At 46.9% G+C, this 18,962-nt stretch overlaps 2 protein-coding genes across 5 annotated transcripts; both read right to left on the bottom strand.

Moving 5' to 3' along the window:
* Positions 1-196: 196 nt before the first annotated feature.
* Positions 197-9,549, bottom strand: LOC114845810 (cytohesin-1-like). 4 transcript variants are annotated; one of them, XM_055504554.1, is made up of 13 exons: positions 6,046-6,151; positions 5,892-5,933; positions 4,364-4,446; positions 3,296-3,360; positions 3,033-3,099; positions 2,838-2,956; positions 2,242-2,435; positions 1,987-2,135; positions 1,785-1,897; positions 1,270-1,348; positions 1,052-1,123; positions 755-909; positions 197-677 (listed from the first exon to the last, which is right to left on the bottom strand). In XM_055504554.1, the coding sequence occupies exons 5-13, from the start codon at positions 3,090-3,092 to the stop codon at positions 599-601; spliced, it is 1,020 nt and encodes a 339-aa protein (XP_055360529.1). In that variant the 5' UTR covers positions 3,093-3,099; positions 3,296-3,360; positions 4,364-4,446; positions 5,892-5,933; positions 6,046-6,151; the 3' UTR covers positions 197-598. The 4 variants fall into 4 exon arrangements, with proteins under 4 accessions (XP_055360529.1, XP_028990133.1, XP_028990134.1 ...); XM_029134300.3 differs by lacking the exons at positions 5,892-5,933; positions 6,046-6,151 and adding an exon at positions 9,333-9,549 and having other exon boundaries at positions 1,270-1,346; positions 1,786-1,897; XM_029134301.3 differs by lacking the exons at positions 5,892-5,933; positions 6,046-6,151 and adding an exon at positions 7,234-7,443 and having other exon boundaries at positions 1,270-1,346; positions 1,786-1,897.
* A 2,660-nt stretch (positions 9,550-12,209) lies between these two features.
* timp2a (TIMP metallopeptidase inhibitor 2a) lies at positions 12,210-18,887 on the bottom strand. The gene is made up of 5 exons (XM_029134333.3): positions 18,516-18,887; positions 15,290-15,390; positions 15,106-15,214; positions 14,167-14,291; positions 12,210-13,971 (listed from the first exon to the last, which is right to left on the bottom strand). Exons 1-5 carry the CDS (start codon positions 18,643-18,645, stop codon positions 13,774-13,776), a joined length of 663 nt encoding a protein of 220 aa, XP_028990166.1. The 5' UTR covers positions 18,646-18,887; the 3' UTR covers positions 12,210-13,773.
* Positions 18,888-18,962: the final 75 nt, after the last annotated feature.

Genomic DNA, 18,962 nt, shown 5'->3' with positions numbered 1-18,962 from the left:
GTTGTTTGGAGAAATGAAAGACTTGGTCTGGAAGTGCAAACATAAAGGCGACAAATGCAGCAGCTATAATCAGTATTATGAGAATTCACTGGAAAAAAGGAGCCTTTAACATTAGAAAAACAAGACAGACTGATGTGAGGATGTTTCAGGGTCCATTAGGGTTTTCATTATTGCTGAAAAAAATTTAACGGGCAGCTGAAAAATGGAAAATGTAATTTTAATGGAACAAAACAATAAATTACAAGAAATCAGAATAAATAAATATTTAGCTGTTTATGCACTGCTTTCATTTTCCATCAAGGTTTGCACCAAGAACAGCAGTAAAATTAAAACGGGCTCATAAAAAAAAACATGGCAGCAAACTAAAGCAAAGACTTTTCCAGCTGATATCGTTTTAGTTCAGGAGGAGATTTATGTCGGAGCAGCTCTGAGGCCAAAGAGCCCTGCAGTACTGCCCCAGGTGGTCCGGACGGACAGACAGGCTTCATCTAAAGATGATGCCATGAAGCAGTCAAACCTGTAAGAAGGACGTTGGCACTGAAGGTGCAAAGGTTCAAAGTGCAACAGGAGGAGCTTCTTCAGAGCGGAGTCCTCTGCGCTACAGGCCCTTCAGAGACGACACCTTCTTCTTTCGAGCAGCCAGCATCTCATAGAACGGATCCTTGCTGATGGCAGCTCTGCACGAGGGAGATGCAGATGTAGAGACGAGACCTCCAGGAAATCATCACATCACATCCTTCAGAGTCCGACTCACCTGATGCTGTTGATCCACTCGTCTTTCTCTTCTGCGGTCGGGGCAGAGATTCTGTAAAAAGTGTGGTTTCCCTCAACGACGCGCCCGTCGGCCTCCGTTTTACAGGCCTTGATCACCTGATCTTTGTGGTCAGGGATGAAGAGCTCAAAGCAGTTCTGTTAAAAGGCAGAACAGAGGGTGGGAGTTGACAGGAAGTGTTGGTAGATATGAAGGTTGTGACAGTTTTAGATCTACACTCTGTTCATTTGATTAAGACTTTATGAGGAAAGGCATCGACTGTAAAGCTAAATGGTTCACCGGTTTCTTGGAGTCCTCCACTTCTCTGATGCTCAGATTTTCCAGTGGGATAATTCCTCTGGGTTCTTTATCCTTGTAAACAGCAGCGAGAGAGAAGTAATTACAACGTGAGATCCAAGAAGGTATTTTCAGGTTCTAAGTATAAATCCTAAAACCTCTAATTTTAAATAGTTCCTCCTCACCCTCTGAACCGTGAGGTAAAAACAGAAGTGACTTACGGTGGTGTATTCAAAGTAGTAGAGGCAGTTATCTGTGAGAATGAACCAGCGTCTCTTCCAGGTCTTAACTCGTCCACCTGAGGAAGAATAAACACAAGTGATCCTTTGAGGAAAAGCTGGAGCAGGAAACTGGAGGTTGTGATGCCAACAACACTGTGAAGCACAAGCAGCAGGTGGCAGAAGCTGAGGTTAAAGCATGGGGCGATGGCTGTTTAAAGCAGAAGTTAAGCTGACTGGCTTTTTCACATCAAGCAGATGAAACAGGATAATAATGAATCCTCTCGCTTCATTCTGACTAACGCGATGTAGGTGAATGTGAGCAGCCAGGGAGGGAGCAAAGCAGTGCATTACGTCTGGGCTTAGGTACATACCTCCTGGAGCCAAAACCATGAAACACACAAACAGGGAGAATGTCAACAAGACTGAAACAAATCTGGAAGCTTCAACTTTCAGTGTGTGACAGGCCCAGTCCAGCAGAGGGCCCTCTGCTCTGCCTGAACCGCTCCGTTAACCTACCGAGTTTCAGCAGCCATCCCTCTCTGTCAGGGTTGAAGAAGGTGTGTGTGAGGTCGTTCCCATCGTCCTCTGGGATCTTAAAGGGTTCATTCTTGATGCTGTCGTAAAGGTTCTACATGGATGAGGGTGAAGGACAGTGAGGTGACTGGGTGGTGGATGAGCGTCCCTCAACAAGCAGCTTCTCAGTCAGTTTGCTCTCACCCTGAGCAGCTCCTCCGGCAGGTCGCCTCCATCGTTGATGCACCGGTTCATTGCTGTGAATCTCTGCACAGAGGGCTTGTCCTTCACGTTGGGGTTGTGTAGGCTGGTGTTCAGCATGATCACCGCGAATGATAACACGTAGCAGGTATCTGTGAAAAACAATGAGGGCGCATTTAAGGATTTGACTAATTGGACCGATGATCGTCGGTGGTTGTAGGTAGTAAAAATAGGCCGTTTGTACTCGCTTTCTCGTACCTGTGCTCTGAAACACTCCAGGGTTACAGTGACAGTATCTCTGGGCGAACGCCTCCATCATGCGGTCGATCTTCTGAGCCTCGCCAGGCAGCCTGAAGCTCCACAGGAACTGCCTGAGCGCCTGCACCAGGTTCAGGTCCGTAAACTCGTGCAGGTCCAGGAAGGCGTGTAGGACCTTGATGTTGAAGTCATCTCTGCACAACACGATACAAATCACACACCCAAATCAAGCCCACCATCTCACACAAACAGCCTCGTGTGTACATGAACACAAATGTCAGAAACACAGCATGGCAAACACACACACACACACACACACACACACACACACACACACACACACACACACACACACACACACACACACACACACACACACACACACACACACACACACACACACACACACACACACACACACACACGAGTAAAGTCAGCTCAGTTTAGCTCAGAGTTGGCAGCTACAGTTGGATGAGATGTGATGCATCGGCCACAGATTTACTGGATGATCCTTTAAAACCGGCTCTGTTTGTGTTGGACTGATGAGCCCGGGCTCGTCTGTTAATGTTAATGTGGGGGGAGTCAGCATCGCTCACCTCTCCCCCAGATAGTCGCCGATGGCCGTCTTGTTCAGCCCCTCTCCCTTGTAGAGAAACTGGGCAATGTCGTCGCTGGTGATTTTCAGCAGGTTGCTGTCGATCAAGAAACGAATTCCCTGAAGAAGAAGCCGACACGAAGCATTAGAAATTTAGAATGACGAATACTTTAATTAAGAATTAATTCTGTCGCACCTTCTTGGGGTCCATGTTGAACTTCTTTCGGCCCATGGCCATCTGTTTGCTCCTCTGCATGCTTTTCCTAAGACACATTGAAATAATGCGGTGAATTTTTTCCACTGAAAATAATCCACACCTTTTATCTACAATGCAACCTTTAAATTTCACTCCTACTGGCCATGAGGCAGAGGAGTCGGGCTTTTCCACTATAACAGAAGATGAGTGGACGCTTCTTGCCTACACACAAGCAGAGAGGTGGCTGCTCAGAGATACTGTACCTCTCTTCAGTCAGGCCCAGGCTTTCAATCTCACTGGTAACCTCTGCTATCTCATCCTTCAGCCGCTGAGAGCAGAGAGAGAGAAACAAAAGGGAAGTTGGAGTTTACGTCAGGCACAGACCACTACACCTGATTTTACAGGACAGATGACCCAGTGGAACCCCAACACAAGCAAAGACGAGATTCATTCTCTGACTTTGTCCAACTCATTCTCCCTGTGGGTGAGAGCCGCCCTCTGTGGGAGCTGTAGCACCTGTTCTGGGGTCAGAGTCGACCCAGATTTAGCCCTGCCCAGTCTGTGTTAGAGTCACGCTGGTGAGGAGACGGCTCAAAGCCCAGCAGAGCCGCTCTGAGGCCGGGTTTATGGGGGAAACACAGCCCAGCACAAACATAATGGGCCGAGATAATTATGGAAGAGAAGAGGCCGGAGTCTCAGATTCAAGTGTGTGGAAATCAGGCTTCATCACCCTCATGAAGGCAAACAAGTTCAGCTGTCTGAATCCCTCCATGAGCGTTTCCATGGCTACCTGTCCTTAAAACCAAAAAGCGTCACCTGTCTCCATTACTGGAATATTTCATGGCTCATTACCCATCAGCCCTCGAGGCAACAGGGGGCGAGAACAGCCACGAGAGAGGACTTTGGCAATAAACTCCATCAGTCCAGTCTCAGTCGCTGCCCTAAGGGTGTGTGTGTGTGTGTGTGTGTGTGTGTGTGTGTGTGTGTGTGTGTGTTACCCCCCCCCCACACACACACACTAACAGGGTCATCTGCCTTGAATGCTACAGTGACGCTCCACTGGTCATACGCCTGCACCCCCACCCTCAGTACACTGGTCTAGACATGGACACAAAGAACATGATGCATGAAGCTGATCCTGGATGAACAGTGACCTTCATGATTCCTTTTGCTCCTCTGATCTGAACTTTTCTAAACATCCAGACTTATCTGAGAAGAAGGTAATTCAAACATATCTGCCGCCTTGTAGTTCACCTAATTCTGACTCATCTTACGAACAGAGCAGAAAGTTGAGGCGTTCACAGAGAGATGTACATGGTGGTCGTGCGTACTTGTATGTCCTGCAGTAGCTCTTGTTTTCTGCGGCGGATGCTCTCCAGCTCCTGTCTCTCCTCTGGACTGAGGTCATCAGGCACTGAGGACACAGAAGCAAATGTAGCAGTCAAACACTGACACAGACACATGTATGTACAAAGAAAAAAGAGGAAACTCAGAGTCCCACTGCTCTGGTTACTATGGCAACACCATCTTTCATCCAAATTGCACCCCAACATCCAAACCCCAAACAGAAGGATGAAATTAAATCCTTTGTAGCACATGAACAGTAGATCCCAACTTCCACGTCTACTGCAAAAATGCAACTCATCACAGAACACAATAAATTAAAGTAATTTATACACAATGATAAGGTCATGATCTAAAACCCATTTCCTGATTGTGTCTCAATTAGCAATATAGCTATAAAACGAATGGCTTTTTTCAAAGCCTTGTTTTTTTTTCTAGTAGTCAGTGAGATCTAAGTTCTGCAGCTTCTCCTGAGACGTGTTGCTGCCTCACCCTTATTAAAGCACACCCACAACGGTACACGACCAACTGTGCTCTGATAGTATGTAAGCTCACGTTCTATCTGCAGAGCAATGATAAGTAGAGGAGGGACGTGCCCGTGACTGGCTGCTGTGAAAGGAGACAACAAAAGGTAGCAGCAGCAACGTTCATATAAAATGTTCCAAGCAGAGGCAAAGGTGAAAAAAGATCAAAGTGATGCGGAGAACGCGCCACGCTGTGCCGCCGCCGCCGCCACTCGGCCTCATTAGAGGCGTCACGCTGGGATTCAACTGTTCATTTCACTTTGCCACAAATGACTCAGAGTCAACCTCTGCACCAACACGGCAAACAAAGTGACTAACTAGACAAGGAGAACGCAGGCTGGAGCACAGACCAAGTATTACTGCGCGTTCACTTTGAAATCAGAGAACGTAAATGAGTGGTTTTACAATAATCCACCTCGAAAGCATCAGGTTCAATCTTGCGTTTTAAAGTTTGCTCTGTGCCTTTAACTCTGTGCTCGGCCAGTTCAGTGAAGCTCAGCGTGGGCGACAGGTGCAGCATCTTGGGTACAGATATAATTTACATACTGAGAACATACAGCGACACATGCCGCACGCCCAGAGAGAGGGTTAAGAGCTGGAGTGGCTCTTATTATAAACCTGAGGACACGAATAACACACTATTGTGAGCAGAGGCAGTGAAACAAGCACTCTCGCTCACTTCCTCCCTCTGGCTGTTCATTAGGAGGGGAAATAACAGCAAGTGTATTCATGGCGGATGATGAAACACAGTCAAAAGGTTACTGAGCGTCCGTGATGCAGGAAACAGAACAACTGACACTGAAGTTTACTCCACCACATCACATGCTCTGAAGCAGCGATGAAAATGAGAAACCGCATCAATCAGCTCTTACTTCACGTACGTTCAGGCTGCGTTTCCATGAAAGACGTGACCTCACACATGTTCATTCAGATAAACTTCTGAAGAACGCTTCACACCAACACATCTGTGTCACAATCTGGAGCTCCATACCAGAAAAAGGTCTTCTTCTTTTTCTGCATGTCCCAGTGTCACCTGTGCAGCAAAAACTGTTCTTACTTGATGCTATCACCAGAACTGCTTATAGCTTGACCTCAATTCTCCATAGACAATAAATCCAGTCCAGGTCAGCCTGGTACCTCCTCACCAGTTTCCAACGGGAACAATAATCCAGCTCTGTGTGATCTTTTCAATCCCAGTGCTCTTATCAAGGCTCCCAGCCTCGTTAATCCTCAAACACAGGAGGAGAGGAGTGGACCAGAGCTGCAGCTAAATGAGGACGAGGACAAGTGTTTTTGTGAGGGGGGAACCCTTGAACTCTCCTCTCCCTCCCTCCTCCCCCCGTCCGTCTGGACTCCTCCCTCCCTCAATGAGCAGAGCATCCAACACTGGCTACTCCATGTGAATGTGTCGAAAGAGAATGAGGAGGAGGCGCCGTTTCGCATGCGTCTTCAAACCGGCCTATGGTAAAGAAATGAGGAGGGTGTCTGAGCGCTCCTGGCCTCCAGAACCATACAAATGACTAAACACTCACCTCTCTAGTAAAAGAGGGCCTGCAGCTGACTGGAAACCAGGCAAAGCATGTTAGTTAGAACTGCAAATGTGTGTTTTGAAGGAGAGAGTGTTCCAGAGTCTGGTACTGTTTACAAGGCAATTATTGTCCATGTTAGTAATCACAAGGCGATAACTGTCCAGTGTTTCCTGGCCTGAGGATAACCAGCTCAGCAGAGTGACAGAAGGCTGTGGTTATGATAACTGGACGCATCCACACAGCTTCTCACCATTTTAAACGGTTCATACTCAGCTTTCGTGCTGAGTCGTGGACGACTCGCCACAGATCACATCCTGTATGTGTGGCTTTGCTTTGTAGAGCAAACAGCAGAGGAGTGCAGCTGTCAGGAAACACTTAAATTTAGCTTCAGCAGCGTCTGCACGGGCTCTCGTCTCTCTATAGGCGGAGCCTGACGTGCACGCAAGGGCTTTTGTGGGGCAATTCCTCCATTTCCAACCAGTAAATGGGTGCATTGATTGTATTTATAGACATGTGCACAGTAAGTCCTAAGCCCTGGGGGTCTGGCCTCAATCCACATTGTTAATAATGGATCCCTTGTGTTATTAAAGTCTCTTCAAGTGTGTTAACAAATTAGTCAGATGAGGACATGTTGCCTTCGTTTGCTAATGATGGCAAAATAAATGTTAACACGCATTAGCTCTACATGTTTGTAACGATCCGTGCACGCGGATCAGCACAGAGCTCCGTTAGCTGCTAATTAGCTGCTACTCGATTAGCCCGACTTACTTAGAACAACTCATTAAAGCGAGTTAGGCAACTTACCAACTCCGTCCTCCGACTTCACAACCATGGCGGCAACTTTGGGCAACGTCGGGTAAAAGCTCAGTGGTGAAATGCTTCACTTGAAAGTGACTTTAAAGAGCGAAGCGCGTCCCCGACAGTCACCGTTAGACCGGCGGCTCATGACAACTGGAGACACAGCCGGTGCGGTGGCACGATGACGCAGGCGCGGTCGCGGCCCCAGCAGCCAATCAGAGAGCAGCAAACAAATCTCTGTTAGGCCATTTGTTTACCACCAGAGAAGAAGAAGTCCGACACGTGTGGACAGATGAACAACAATAATAACGTCAAAAACATAAAATATTAAGCTAAAACATAAGTTTTAAATATTATGACCTATTGTGCTTTGATTATAGGATACTAATATTGAATAATTAGAGCTCGAACTCTGGTTGATGTGTTTACTGTTTTTAATCTTTCGTCTAGTAGTATAGTAAAGAAGCCGTGTTTTTACTGTGTAAGGGTGTGTCTGCTGATAAAACCATGTCCGTGTCTTTTGGCCTGGGTGTTGGTGTAAATGTTTCACATTTTTAAAGTTTCGGTACTCCACCCTGTTGCTGTCTCATTTGTGGCCTTACTTTCAGGCACAAAGTGTTCTCAATGAGACATCTTTTAAAAATAGTTGAGGTACAGTACGGAAATAAATGCCCCAATGCCTGAAGACACTCAAAATAATCATCCAAATGCGCGTAAATACTGGGGAGGCAGGTTTGAGTAGGATGACCTTAGTGTGAAGAGCAGAGGAAGGGAGAGGAGAGGATGTAGGGAAGGAAAGAGGAAAGGAGGGAAAAGGTTGCAGCTGTGGGTCTAAATCAGGGCTTTATACAGAGCTGGACACACTAAAACAGGACATGTTGATGGGGAAGAGAAGAAGATGCTGTAATTTAGCAGCTTGAAGGTTCACACAAATATAAAAAGTATCAGGTTTTAGAGGGACTGTTTACTTGCAGTAAATGATACTGATTGACAGTAAACGTGACTTTTTTGTGGAACAATGTACACTGCAACACAAAAAATAAATCAACTTATAAATATTTTATCACATGAGGGATTAATGCAAAGACATACATCTGAAAGGAAACTAATGCAGAGTCTGATGAATAATGGTGAGTCCTTGAGGCATAAAAATAATGTGTAAAAAAGCAAAGGAAATGACACAGAGACAAAGCAGAAGTGTGAAGTTATAAAAGTAAGACAAATGGACGCAACCTGTGCACTATGCTGCTCTTCTGTAGTGAACTGCTTAAATGAGCCCACTGATGACAGCACCTGCACAGAGTGGGCAGCGATGGAGGTGATGTCACTCCTGCGCCCACTGGAAAGGAGGATCCTGGACCAGAGGACGCTGAGTGTGCGTCATGTTCTCAAATCAAGCCCACCATCTCACACAAACAGCCTCGTGTGTACATGAACACAAATGTCAGAAACACAGCATGGCAAACACACACACACACACACACACACACACACACACACACACACACACACACACACACACACACACACACACACACACAGAGCGCTCCATGTCTTGATAACTTAACTGCAGATCACCACGGCAACTGCACACTGATAGCACTTAGTGCCAGTCTTTCTCTTCACATCTCACCGTGTTTGTCCGTCATTTGTGGGATATGGAGACATCTAAAACAGGTCTATATAACGTACAAACTCAAATTGCTTTACATATGAAATATCCATCAGCATAAACGTGTATATTAAGGATCTATGATTCATTCTTTTGTCACACACTTACAGTACTACATGTGAGAAAAAACTGCAGTACTGTGTAATGTGTATATGAAAATTGGTTTAGTTCCAATATAATTTTTTCATAAGTTCTAGACTTATATGTCTGTAATTTTGAAGATCTTATCTAAAATTAAACAATATTAAATACAGAAACATTTATGATAGCTTATTTTAGTAGACTTTACTTTACCAGTTTATATTTTGTATTATTTAATAGTTCATAAGTTATGTTGTACTGTAAATAAACTTCAGTGTGTGGAACTGGTCAAACTAAAGGTTGTTTACTCATTGAGGTACAAATAAATTATACGTAAATATGCGTTTCTCACCTGTGGATGCAGCCGGTGGCCCCGGTCGCACAGTCGGACACAGAAACGCCTGGAAACTGGAGGCGCACAGTTCACTGACAGTCCCCATCACGACACGACGCGCAGTCCAGAGCGCGTGACGACGGTGCTGGAGGCTAGCGGCGTCCTCTCAGCATCTCAGCAGATGGGATCAGCTCCTGGAGAGGCGCCGGGCTCTCGTCTTTTCTCTTCCGACTCTAACGGAGTCTCCTCTCAGAAGGACGCCCGCTGCACTCACTCTCTCTCCTCCCTCCTCGCTCACGAGCTTGACCTCACTCCTGAATTCAGCCTCACACACTCCAAGTACTGCACACACAAAAGCACCTAATAATGCACGCTCGAACATGTGAACATATGAGAAGTACTTGAACATGTAGCATAGTGTTTAAATGTTCTGTGTAGCCTTAAAAGTTGTCATTCTTTGTTCACCAACGCAGCAGCAGTAAAAACAACTTAAAGGCCTGTAACTACTTCCAAGAGGTTTTCTCCAGACCGCAAACATCTGCTCAGGTAGAACAAAGCCTCCTGGTTCCCCAGGATGAATGAAAGGGTTCTCTATCACCACATGTCACATAGCAGCTCCTTTACTGTGTATATGAATATTCAGAGTCTGTCACGGTGGACCAGTGCCACTATTTGGGCATGAGAAGGGTGAGTCATGTAAATAAACTAGCAGGCGTCCTACACACACAGCCTCCTCCTTATTCGTTGCCGCTCTCCCATGAATTCTCTTTCACTCATTAAATCTATTCCTGTTTCCTCTCTCTCTGTGGAGCTGATCTCTTTCTGTTGCACTTGACCTCATCCACGCTTGAACTTTTCCTGCCTCTTATCGCGCCATTTTGTTGTGTTCACCTTTCTCTCTCACGGCTCCAGTGTCTCTCACTGATAACACACAATTAAACATTTTGCAGTCTATAACTGTATATGACTTCAATTAGGAGGGATGATGCAAGCAGTAAAATAAAACAGAGGGTCTGTTTCAATGTGCAGTGATGCTCATTAAGTACAAGCTGTTTTTTACATTGCACACAGCTGTTGATCTGGGTGAGTTAAGGTTCCCTGTGTTGCACCACCTTCCTCTATTTGGACCCAACTCATCAGCAGGAAGAATAAACATTTGTTCTGCCTCACATGGACTTTGGTGTGATTGAAGATGCTATCATGTCCTCTGGCGGCCACTGGATGGCATCACACCTACCGTGAACAACACCTCATCATTGACACCAAGTGTTGGAAGGTTACGTTTTATGAAAGGAATAAACTGCAGGGTTTATTATATCCACAGAGTAATTTAGCTTAGACACTGGCCAGGCTCATCATTGAATAAGCTTTCACCACTAAGGAGCCTCCTCTCTCAACCAGTAGGGGGCGCTGCCTGGACACGAATTACAAAAAAGTCTTTAAGCAGCTAATCATGACTGTTATGTGAATTTTGCTTTTATCCTACGTCTTTCTGAAAATGTGTCCCAAAGTGCATCATTACATCCACAACTCCTCATTTGATTCATGGAAGGAGAGAATTGTTCACGGTGGGTGGGTCCTGGTCCTGGTGAGGCAGGTTCACCCTGGACACAGTCAGCTTGTTTTCATTCATATGAGCCTGTACAAGTTGAGAGTTTGTCTCATCCTGTGTGTGGTCTGTGGTCGTTGTATTGTCAGCAGTGTCTAAAAGCTTCCCCAACACGTTTCTCACACAACCGGAGACACTTCAGCTACTCGAACCTGAACTCACAGTGTCATAATGGAAATACGACCTCACAGTTTAAATGAATTCCCCTCTGACACCTCTGATTATTAGGCTCCTGTTTGACATTACTGAGGGAGAATGAGCTGAGATGACAACCCGCCCAGTCTGGGCTCAGCCTGCACATTTCTCAAATATTTTCCTGCTTGAGTCGATCGCCACATCTATTAGAGCGTATTTGTCTGCTCGTCTCCCAACACAGGGACTCACACCCTGTCAGCCTCTGTGGGAAATCAGCAGCAGTCAAGTGAAGGCCAAGCTTAAGTAAGACTCTGGGTCAGTGCAGGAAATAAACTACAAAACTGAAGTATGGAACAGAAGAATTCCAGTTGACGTGACTCAGTGTTCAGATAAAACTGAAGTAAGACGTAAACTAAACAGTCATCACATATTAGCAGTGGCAGCTGTCAGCAAAGCCTTCACTGCTGGACTAAACATACAAAGTCGATCATTTTTTTCACATATAAATCGTAAATCCTTCTCGATCCTCTGTTCTCTTGATGACACACGCTATTACATGTAGTATCCAATCATATTTCAGGAAGGTCCTGTAGGTGTAGGTGGACGGACGCAGCCAGATGCAACAGCCAATCAGCTCTCGAGTCTGCGACGCAAAAGGAGAAGGCTGGACGCGATTGGATAAGCGCTCGTGAGCGCCTGGAAGGCGGCACTTTGCAAAATGACTTAGCCACAAACAGTTGTTGTTGTATTTTGTATTCTACGATGGATAAAGGCGGAAGAAGGACCGATTTTGTTGCAGATATACTCTACAAGCTATTTTCAAGACGAACCTTTTACGAAAAGCTGGACTACGTGAGAAGAGGCCGACCAACCGCTATGCTAGCTAGCTACATGTAGCCTTGAAGGCTAGCTAGCCTCAAAGGTTTCATGATACATTTCCTAGGATAAGCAGGCGCCGAGGAGGAGATCAGTAGGTGCGAACGGTTTATTTGTAATGGTAAAAAAATAATAAAAATATAAAAGAATTAAATTATTTGTTATTGCCTCCTCTGTGTCTTAAACAAAACAAAGACAATGTGCAGTTTTTTGGACCGTCTATTGTTTAAAACAGCTCAGAGTCCTATAGGCAAGAAACACACAGGCAGCACTGACTCTTTCAAATGTTGTGTTTTAATTCGATAATACTGAATATTTAGTCCTTCGCCCGGACTTACACAAAGCATTAACACATGCACAGGCCTCTAGTCACACAATGAACCCACTTCTCATTTCTCCAAGAAAGGATGAATCTCTCTCACTCTCACGTTACTCCAGCGCAAGAGGACCTTCTCAGCTCAGAACTACAGCTAAGACATCATAGACAAAGACAGCAAAACAGGTATAATAATAACACTGAAAAAATACAAAGTAATGGGAAATGCAAAGAGTTTACTCTTAAATTATGCCTCTAATACTCCATCATATATATATTTTTGTTAACGTAGCTTGAGGTGTATAAAACAGCACTGTAAACTTTGATTGAGTAACTTGTTTTCTAGGACAGCGACAAAGCTCAATTAATAACTGGAAGGAGCAGGAAAGACGAGTCAAAGCTTACATTAAGCAACTTTACTACTCATGAAATTAACCATCTGAATATATTGGCAAATCATGAAACTGCTGTTTGCATTTACAGTCAAATATGCTGAAATCACATCCCACAAGCTCTTTCACTCATAAAGATCCCTTATATCCAAAGCTTTCATCACGGCAGGTACTATTTCTAACAAGAGTCACCAAAAAGCATCAAAATATCTGCACCTGAGGCGGATCTGTCGGTCTGGGCAAACGCTAACTCTCACATCGCTCATCCTCACAAAGTGCAAATCTAGTTCTAATGCGGTAAATAACAATAAAGGTATATGCATAGGTTTCCTACAGCTACATACTGGGGCAGATGAGATGGAGGGTGATGTGAGCAGTCAGGGTTATTTCTGATGGGACTGTAGGGCAGTGAAGAGGCGCTGTTTCACCTCGCCAGCAGATTTAAATTTAGAGCACTCGTCTTCACACAGCATAGACTGGTCCAGTGAGGCCTGTGACGTCACAGGCTGTTGGTGAGCATCACTATGAGAAAACGAAAACTGGGAAAGTTCAGCCGTGCGCGATGAATCATGTCTTCCTTTAAAGAAACAGCAGAGCATGTCTTGGGCAGAGATAAGAGAAGTGTTAATTAAACGAGGCGACAATCATTTAAAAAAAGGCAACTTGGAGTTTGACTTTGAAATAAAATGGAGAATGAGGTAATAAAAGCAGAAGTGTGTGGAATGACTGTCCTCAGATCAGGGAACTAAGCTCTTAAAGAGCTAGCGGGGCAGGAAGTGCTCTGTCTCAAGGGTTTACTTCCTCCTGACGCCAGCCTCAGGAGGAAGTTACATCATCACTTGACCAGTCTATGTCTCATGATGCTACTTGATTTATTTTTACAGAGACGCTGTGTCTGAAAACAACCTCTGAGCCTCTTCAGAGTTGGTCAACGTTAAGCTTGAAAGAAGGGCTCTTGCGCAGACTGACAAAGAGGCTAAAGATTGTTTTCAGATGAGCTGATAGTTCAGATTTCAGTCATAATACCTTTTTTTACCTCCTTGCCTGATGTTGTTATAATTAATTTCAATTTAATCATTTACACTTATTTTCCATCAGGCTGTTCAGCGGGCAGCCAGGTGTGCTACGTCACTAAGGGTCCTCTGCATCCAGGAAGTCCTTCTTGGGAGGCGCAACGCCGCGGTACCAGGAGCAGGAGCCGTCCGACCGCTTGACGCAGGCGTAGTGGTTGGCCTGACGTCCGTGCACCTGCTTCTCGATCATCAGGTCCGTCCACAGACACTCCTCTGGGGCAGAGATCTCGCAGGGCAGAGAAGGACAGCGCACGATCTGCAGTAACACAAAATAATGTCCAATGTCAACTCCCCAGACTCTCTCTGCTAAATATACAACAGTTGTTTGTCCTTGTATGTGTTGTTCTGGCGGAGGCCTCGTCTCATTGGTTCTGTTATGTCTGGGTTTGATTTCTAGTCACAGGTGCTGCCTTTCTTTATTTACATAAACCAGACAGACTCATGGCCTCACCTTGCAGTCACAGCCCATCTGGTAGCGCTGGGTGAGGCTCTTCTTCTGGGTGGTGCTCAGAGAGTCCCAGGACATGATGTAGTCACACAGGGTCACATGCATCTGCCCACCACCCTCAGCTTTGCCTGTGAAAGAGTGAGAAATAGGGAACGTTCAAACCAGTAAAGCTAAAGTCAGAGCAGAACGACTCTGAAGATGTTGAGCTTTTCCTGCTCATTAAACTAGAGAATCAGCATGGGTCATTTTCAGAGTTAACTTTCTTTCCAAGAGCTCGAGTCCTACATAGAGAGAAACAAGAACGAGGCCGAGAGAGGAAACGCTGGCATCAGCAGTTCACCCTCTTACAACTCTGGGTAATTAGGGGCGAGTATCTGTGGCTGATGGGGAAACCAGAACGCTGCTGACTGCAAGTCAGAACGCTAAAGGAGAAATATTCACGCTGGTATGAAGCCACATAAGGAGACGGGTGTGGATGTACAGCCTGGTGGTTCAGCTTCTCCTCCGTTTGTGGGGGATTTGTTTTCATCTATCCTTGTTGCTCACTCCAACATATGAATGGTATTTGATAAACTTGGGCTTTGGTTGATCTTATTTTAATTACTCCATGTCATGAGAGCAGAGTTCTCTCTTCATTTCACTGCCATCTTACCTTGCGCAAAGACAAGAACCTTGACGCTCCTGCAGACGAGGTCACTCCCAGGCTCCACAGGGTTTAGACAACAGCTTATCATTAACCATAATAACATAAACGTGACTGCCTCGTCTTTACCAGCCTGGCAGTTTACGCCTGCGGTTTGGGATCTGATTATCAGTCTGTGTGTGATGCCCAGCTGCTTCCTGGCCTGTCTGCAGACAGTCAGAGCTGCTGTTCCCAGACTTCCAATGTTATACGTCACCCCGTGTTTCTCTGAAGTAGACAAAGATCAAGGTCGCACAGACCTGAGATCAAATACTCCTTCTTGCCGCTGGTATCCAGGGTGACGCCACAGACGGCTGAGACCGGGGCAGTGAAGACGGCCTCGATGTCCTGGGTTGGGCCCTTGAACATCTGGAATCAACCACATGGTGAGTTAATGACTCGACCTGCTCTTGTGGCTTTTCTGGACGGATTCACACTCCTCACCTTGATCTGTTTGATCTCATACTGGATCCTCTTTATGGGGTTCCCGTAGACATCATTCCCAGAATCCACCTCTCTCTCTCCCACCACTTTTGCTCGAATCACTGCAAGCAGAGTCAAATGGATTCAAATGTGAGGCTGCAACCAACGATTAATTTCACCTTAGCCTGAAATTAGAAAAGCTGGGACACAGAACAAGACATTTCTCCTACAGATGAAACGAGAAGAGTAATAATAACAACATAAACGAGAAGACGAGTATAAAACAGACACTTCAGAGGCAGACACCGATTAAACGTTAATATTGAATCAGGAGTTAAACTAAGTGAATCTAATGTTTGTGTAGTTTAACAGTTTTTTACGCATAACCCATAAAATGTAAAACCTGTAACAGCAGATAAATCCCTCGGTTTTAGTGCCAGCCGTTGTTTTGGTTTTGCAGCCTCCCTGTTTGGCCTCGGTCTGATCTGTTTCCGGCTGTCAGGTGGTTTTGTACACCCTCATTACTGCCCTGTAATTACTGTGGAGATGTCACACAACTATTCCTATCTGCTGTCTCATCGCCTCTTCCTGCGCGTCTCTCTGACATCGCTGCTGCACACAGTGTCCTTCAAACAGCATGCGCTTCCCTGTGGCACAGTTAAAGCAGATATGACACTAGTCCTGGTATCCCAGCTCTGAAGCAGTGGTCGGCTAAACACCAGCTTCCTCTCAAGGTCTACAGTGCTCTGAGCTGCATCTGGTGGTTTCTACGCCGCACACGAAGGGATCAGAAGGAGTGAAACAATCCATGTGTTCTTGGACCTGGGGCTAAATGACAAGATCAGACAAATGTTCTCATAACTGAAGCAGGCAGTGCTTCAGACGCTGATCCCAGATCCTTACAAGCAAGCCTCTGCCCTATGCAAATATGCAGCAGCAGCCGGAGAGCACACATAAACACGCAGCAGTATACCTGGCTGGCACCCGCTCCTGCATTCCTCCCAGTTTTTCCGCTCTCATTTCCTGACCTCATTCTGAGCCACGAACTAATGAGCAAAGGATCAGCAGCAGGATGCGATACTGAGGGGAAATCACCCCGTTGTTCACAGCAGACTGCATGCGAGCGTGCGGATCTGTGTGCTGCAGACGTGTTTAGCCCTGGCTTCCCCACTGCAGCGCGTCCTGTGCAGGCAGCGGCCCACAGGAGGCCTGCAGACATCACGGCAATCACAAAGACATGTAATCAGCAGCCGCCAGCCAGCTCCTCCATAAACCACCAGCTGACCCACATTTCTCCGTCCGACCAGGACGACACTTAATGACTTGTACGTCCGTATCAGTTGCACTACGCAATGTTTTCCATGAGCAGTCCATATGAACACGCACCACATCCTAAGCGTCCCCCATTCCATCCACCGCATGACTCTCCCTTTCTTTTTTCATCCTCCAGTGAAAAGCAAATCATCTCTGACTCTTAGTGTGGTTTGTTCTGCTCCAGACCTTCACCGTCCTTCTGTTCGACCCGACACAAGCCGCCTTCAGGCCCAGCTCAGTCGCGTCTTGGAGAATGAGGTCAAAAAGGTGTCAACACTGAAAAGGCTCCAGTGTTAGAACCTCAGGACGGCAACAGGCCAAATTAGCTGGAGGTGCAAACGCAGGACGAGAGGCTTGCAGAGTCCATCTTTTCCTGCACGTTAATTGCTTTTCATGAAGACAACATGCATTTTAGCGGTGTGTTGTTGTCCACGGCGCCCAGAAGCCTCTGGACAGTCTGACTGGGCCGGGCCGCGGGAACTTCCCCGTTGTGGCCAACAGATTTATATGAAAGGAGGATGTTTGCCTCCCTACATGTATATATGCGAGTGAGTGTTGTGTGGTGGGTGAATGACGCTGCTTGATGTTTGTGGTCTGTGGTCCGTCCTGGAGGATCATTCAGCCTGAAAAACAGAAGGTGACACACACTCACACGTGCATGCTGCTCCTGCACGTACAGAGTGTGTGTGTGTGTGTGTGGGACTGACTGAGTGGGATGGATCCCATTCTACCAAAACAAATCCCAATTGTCACACCCTGTAACTGTCCACAGTGCCGCTTCATTGTTGCCTATGTGCGCATTCAGTGCAGCCAAACAAGCAGCTCCATTCTAACTCTGCCCTTTGCAGGCCTGAATCCCAGCCTCCTCCCTGAAAGCTTCCCGTCTCAGAGTTCCTCTCAGCACATCACAGCTCCTTATCTTCACCAGAGCCCATGCTTCGTCTTCAGAATCCCCACTGCTGAGCTTCATTGAGTCACACACCCTTCAGAAACCAATGCAAGTACACAACTTCCTGTGTCTAGGAGCTGCCAGCTCAGCGGGAAATTGAGTCACACCTGAAAATAGAGCGGTCATTTTGCAATATTAGATTACAGACATTCACCTCCCCACACAGACTAGTGCATGTGGAAGAAACGAAAGATGGTGATGAACTGAATACCATGCATTTTTTACTGACTGCTGGTTTTACTGCTTTTTCCCCTAAAACACACCCTGAGCTGACAGCCAGATGTGTGTGTGTGTGTGTGTGTGTGTGTGTGTGTGAGAGAGAGAGAGACCACCATGCATGGCAGTGGGCCATAGTGTGTGTCTGTTACGTTAAGTTGGGAAAACCCCAGCAGCATTCCTGCAATTCCTTGCAGCACCACCCTCACAAAGAGAAAGAGAGGAGTGGAAATAAAGACGGAGCAGAGCCTGTGATGTGACACAGTCTGTGGCTCAGATTCTCCCCCCACTCTCCATCCCTTGTTCTCCTCTCAGCTCTTTTTCTCTCGTGTGCCACGTTGCCCTGCAAAAAGCCTGGACACGCTGCTGCAGAGGGTGAAGCTTGGTAAACACACTGATCTCATGCACAGCGATGGCAACACACTCCGTCCTGTGCTCATATGAGACTAGTTCTCCTCTCCAGGCTCCACACAACTATACCCAGATGCTGCAGGCAGATCTGAGGGGATGTTCTCCATAAAGTTCATTAAGGTCATTTTAGGAATGAGCTGCCGCTGAGCACGATTCAGTCTCCTGACTCCCCAAAGGCCACTGTCCGCTTTCCCTGGTCACCACTGGCTAAAGGGACATGACAAAATAACGCAATGGGATCTGCGTGTGTCTGCGAGCGTGCCGTGCGGGCCCCGAGCGGTCTGTCCCGGTGCAAACCGCTGGAGCCTGGCGCAACATGGCCCAGGTAAACACGCCGAAGGAGCCCCGTGAACTCACCCACGTCCGCGTTGCAGAACGCCTGTTGCGGATGCACGGGAGCGCAGCTGCACGCCTCCGTCAGCTGCTCCGGCCGCCACAGCGCCAGCAGCGCCAGCGCGCAAAGGATGCCGTTCACGGAAAGCGGCATTTTGGCGCACACCGATGCGACGTTTTCAGCCTCTGGTCGATGTGAGCTGCGCAGATGCGTCGCGGTCTGGATCCAGATGCGGCTGCAGCGTCACGCAGCGCCTTCCTTTATGTGGCGACGTCACCAGCACTGCTCCGCTAAAGGGACGGTACGCGGCGGCTCTTCTGATCCAGGCCGGCGTGAGCGCAACTCGGTCCGTTCAGGAGTGTTTTCGTTTCTGGGGTGAAGGCGGTTTTATAAAGCGCCAGCGGGACTCCTCCCCCGCCCCTGGCGGACGCCTGCCCGCTCCGTCCGCCAGGGGGCGCTGCGGCTCGGCC

The sequence above is a fragment of the Betta splendens genome, chromosome 19 (genome assembly GCF_900634795.4).
Source record: "Betta splendens chromosome 19, fBetSpl5.4, whole genome shotgun sequence".
NCBI lineage: Eukaryota > Metazoa > Chordata > Actinopteri > Anabantiformes > Osphronemidae > Betta > Betta splendens.
The sequence above is the reverse complement of the archived record's forward strand: the minus strand, read 5'-3'. Positions and strand labels throughout refer to the sequence as shown.

Excerpts from the sequence above, each read along its gene's own strand:
- timp2a (XM_029134333.3), bottom strand. The coding sequence starts at position 18,645 with ATGCCGCTTTCCGTGAACGGCATCCTTTGCGCGCTGGCGCTGCTGGCG. Across the intron at positions 15,215-15,289 it reads ATGAGATCAAACAGATCAAG|ATGTTCAAGGGCCCAACCCA; the intron begins GTGAGGAGTGTG and ends GGTTGATTCCAG. Across the intron at positions 14,292-15,105 it reads GAAGGAGTATTTGATCTCAG|GCAAAGCTGAGGGTGGTGGG; the intron begins GTCTGTGCGACC and ends ACTCTTTCACAG.
- LOC114845810 (XM_029134300.3), bottom strand. The coding sequence starts at position 9,420 with ATGGGGACTGTCAGTGAACTGTGCGCCTCCAGTTTCCAGGCGTTTCTG. Across the intron at positions 4,447-9,332 it reads GCCACCGGCTGCATCCACAG|TGCCTGATGACCTCAGTCCA; the intron begins GTGAGAAACGCA and ends CTGTGTCCTCAG. Across the intron at positions 1,124-1,269 it reads ACTACTTTGAATACACCACC|GATAAAGAACCCAGAGGAAT; the intron begins GTAAGTCACTTC and ends GCTGTTTACAAG.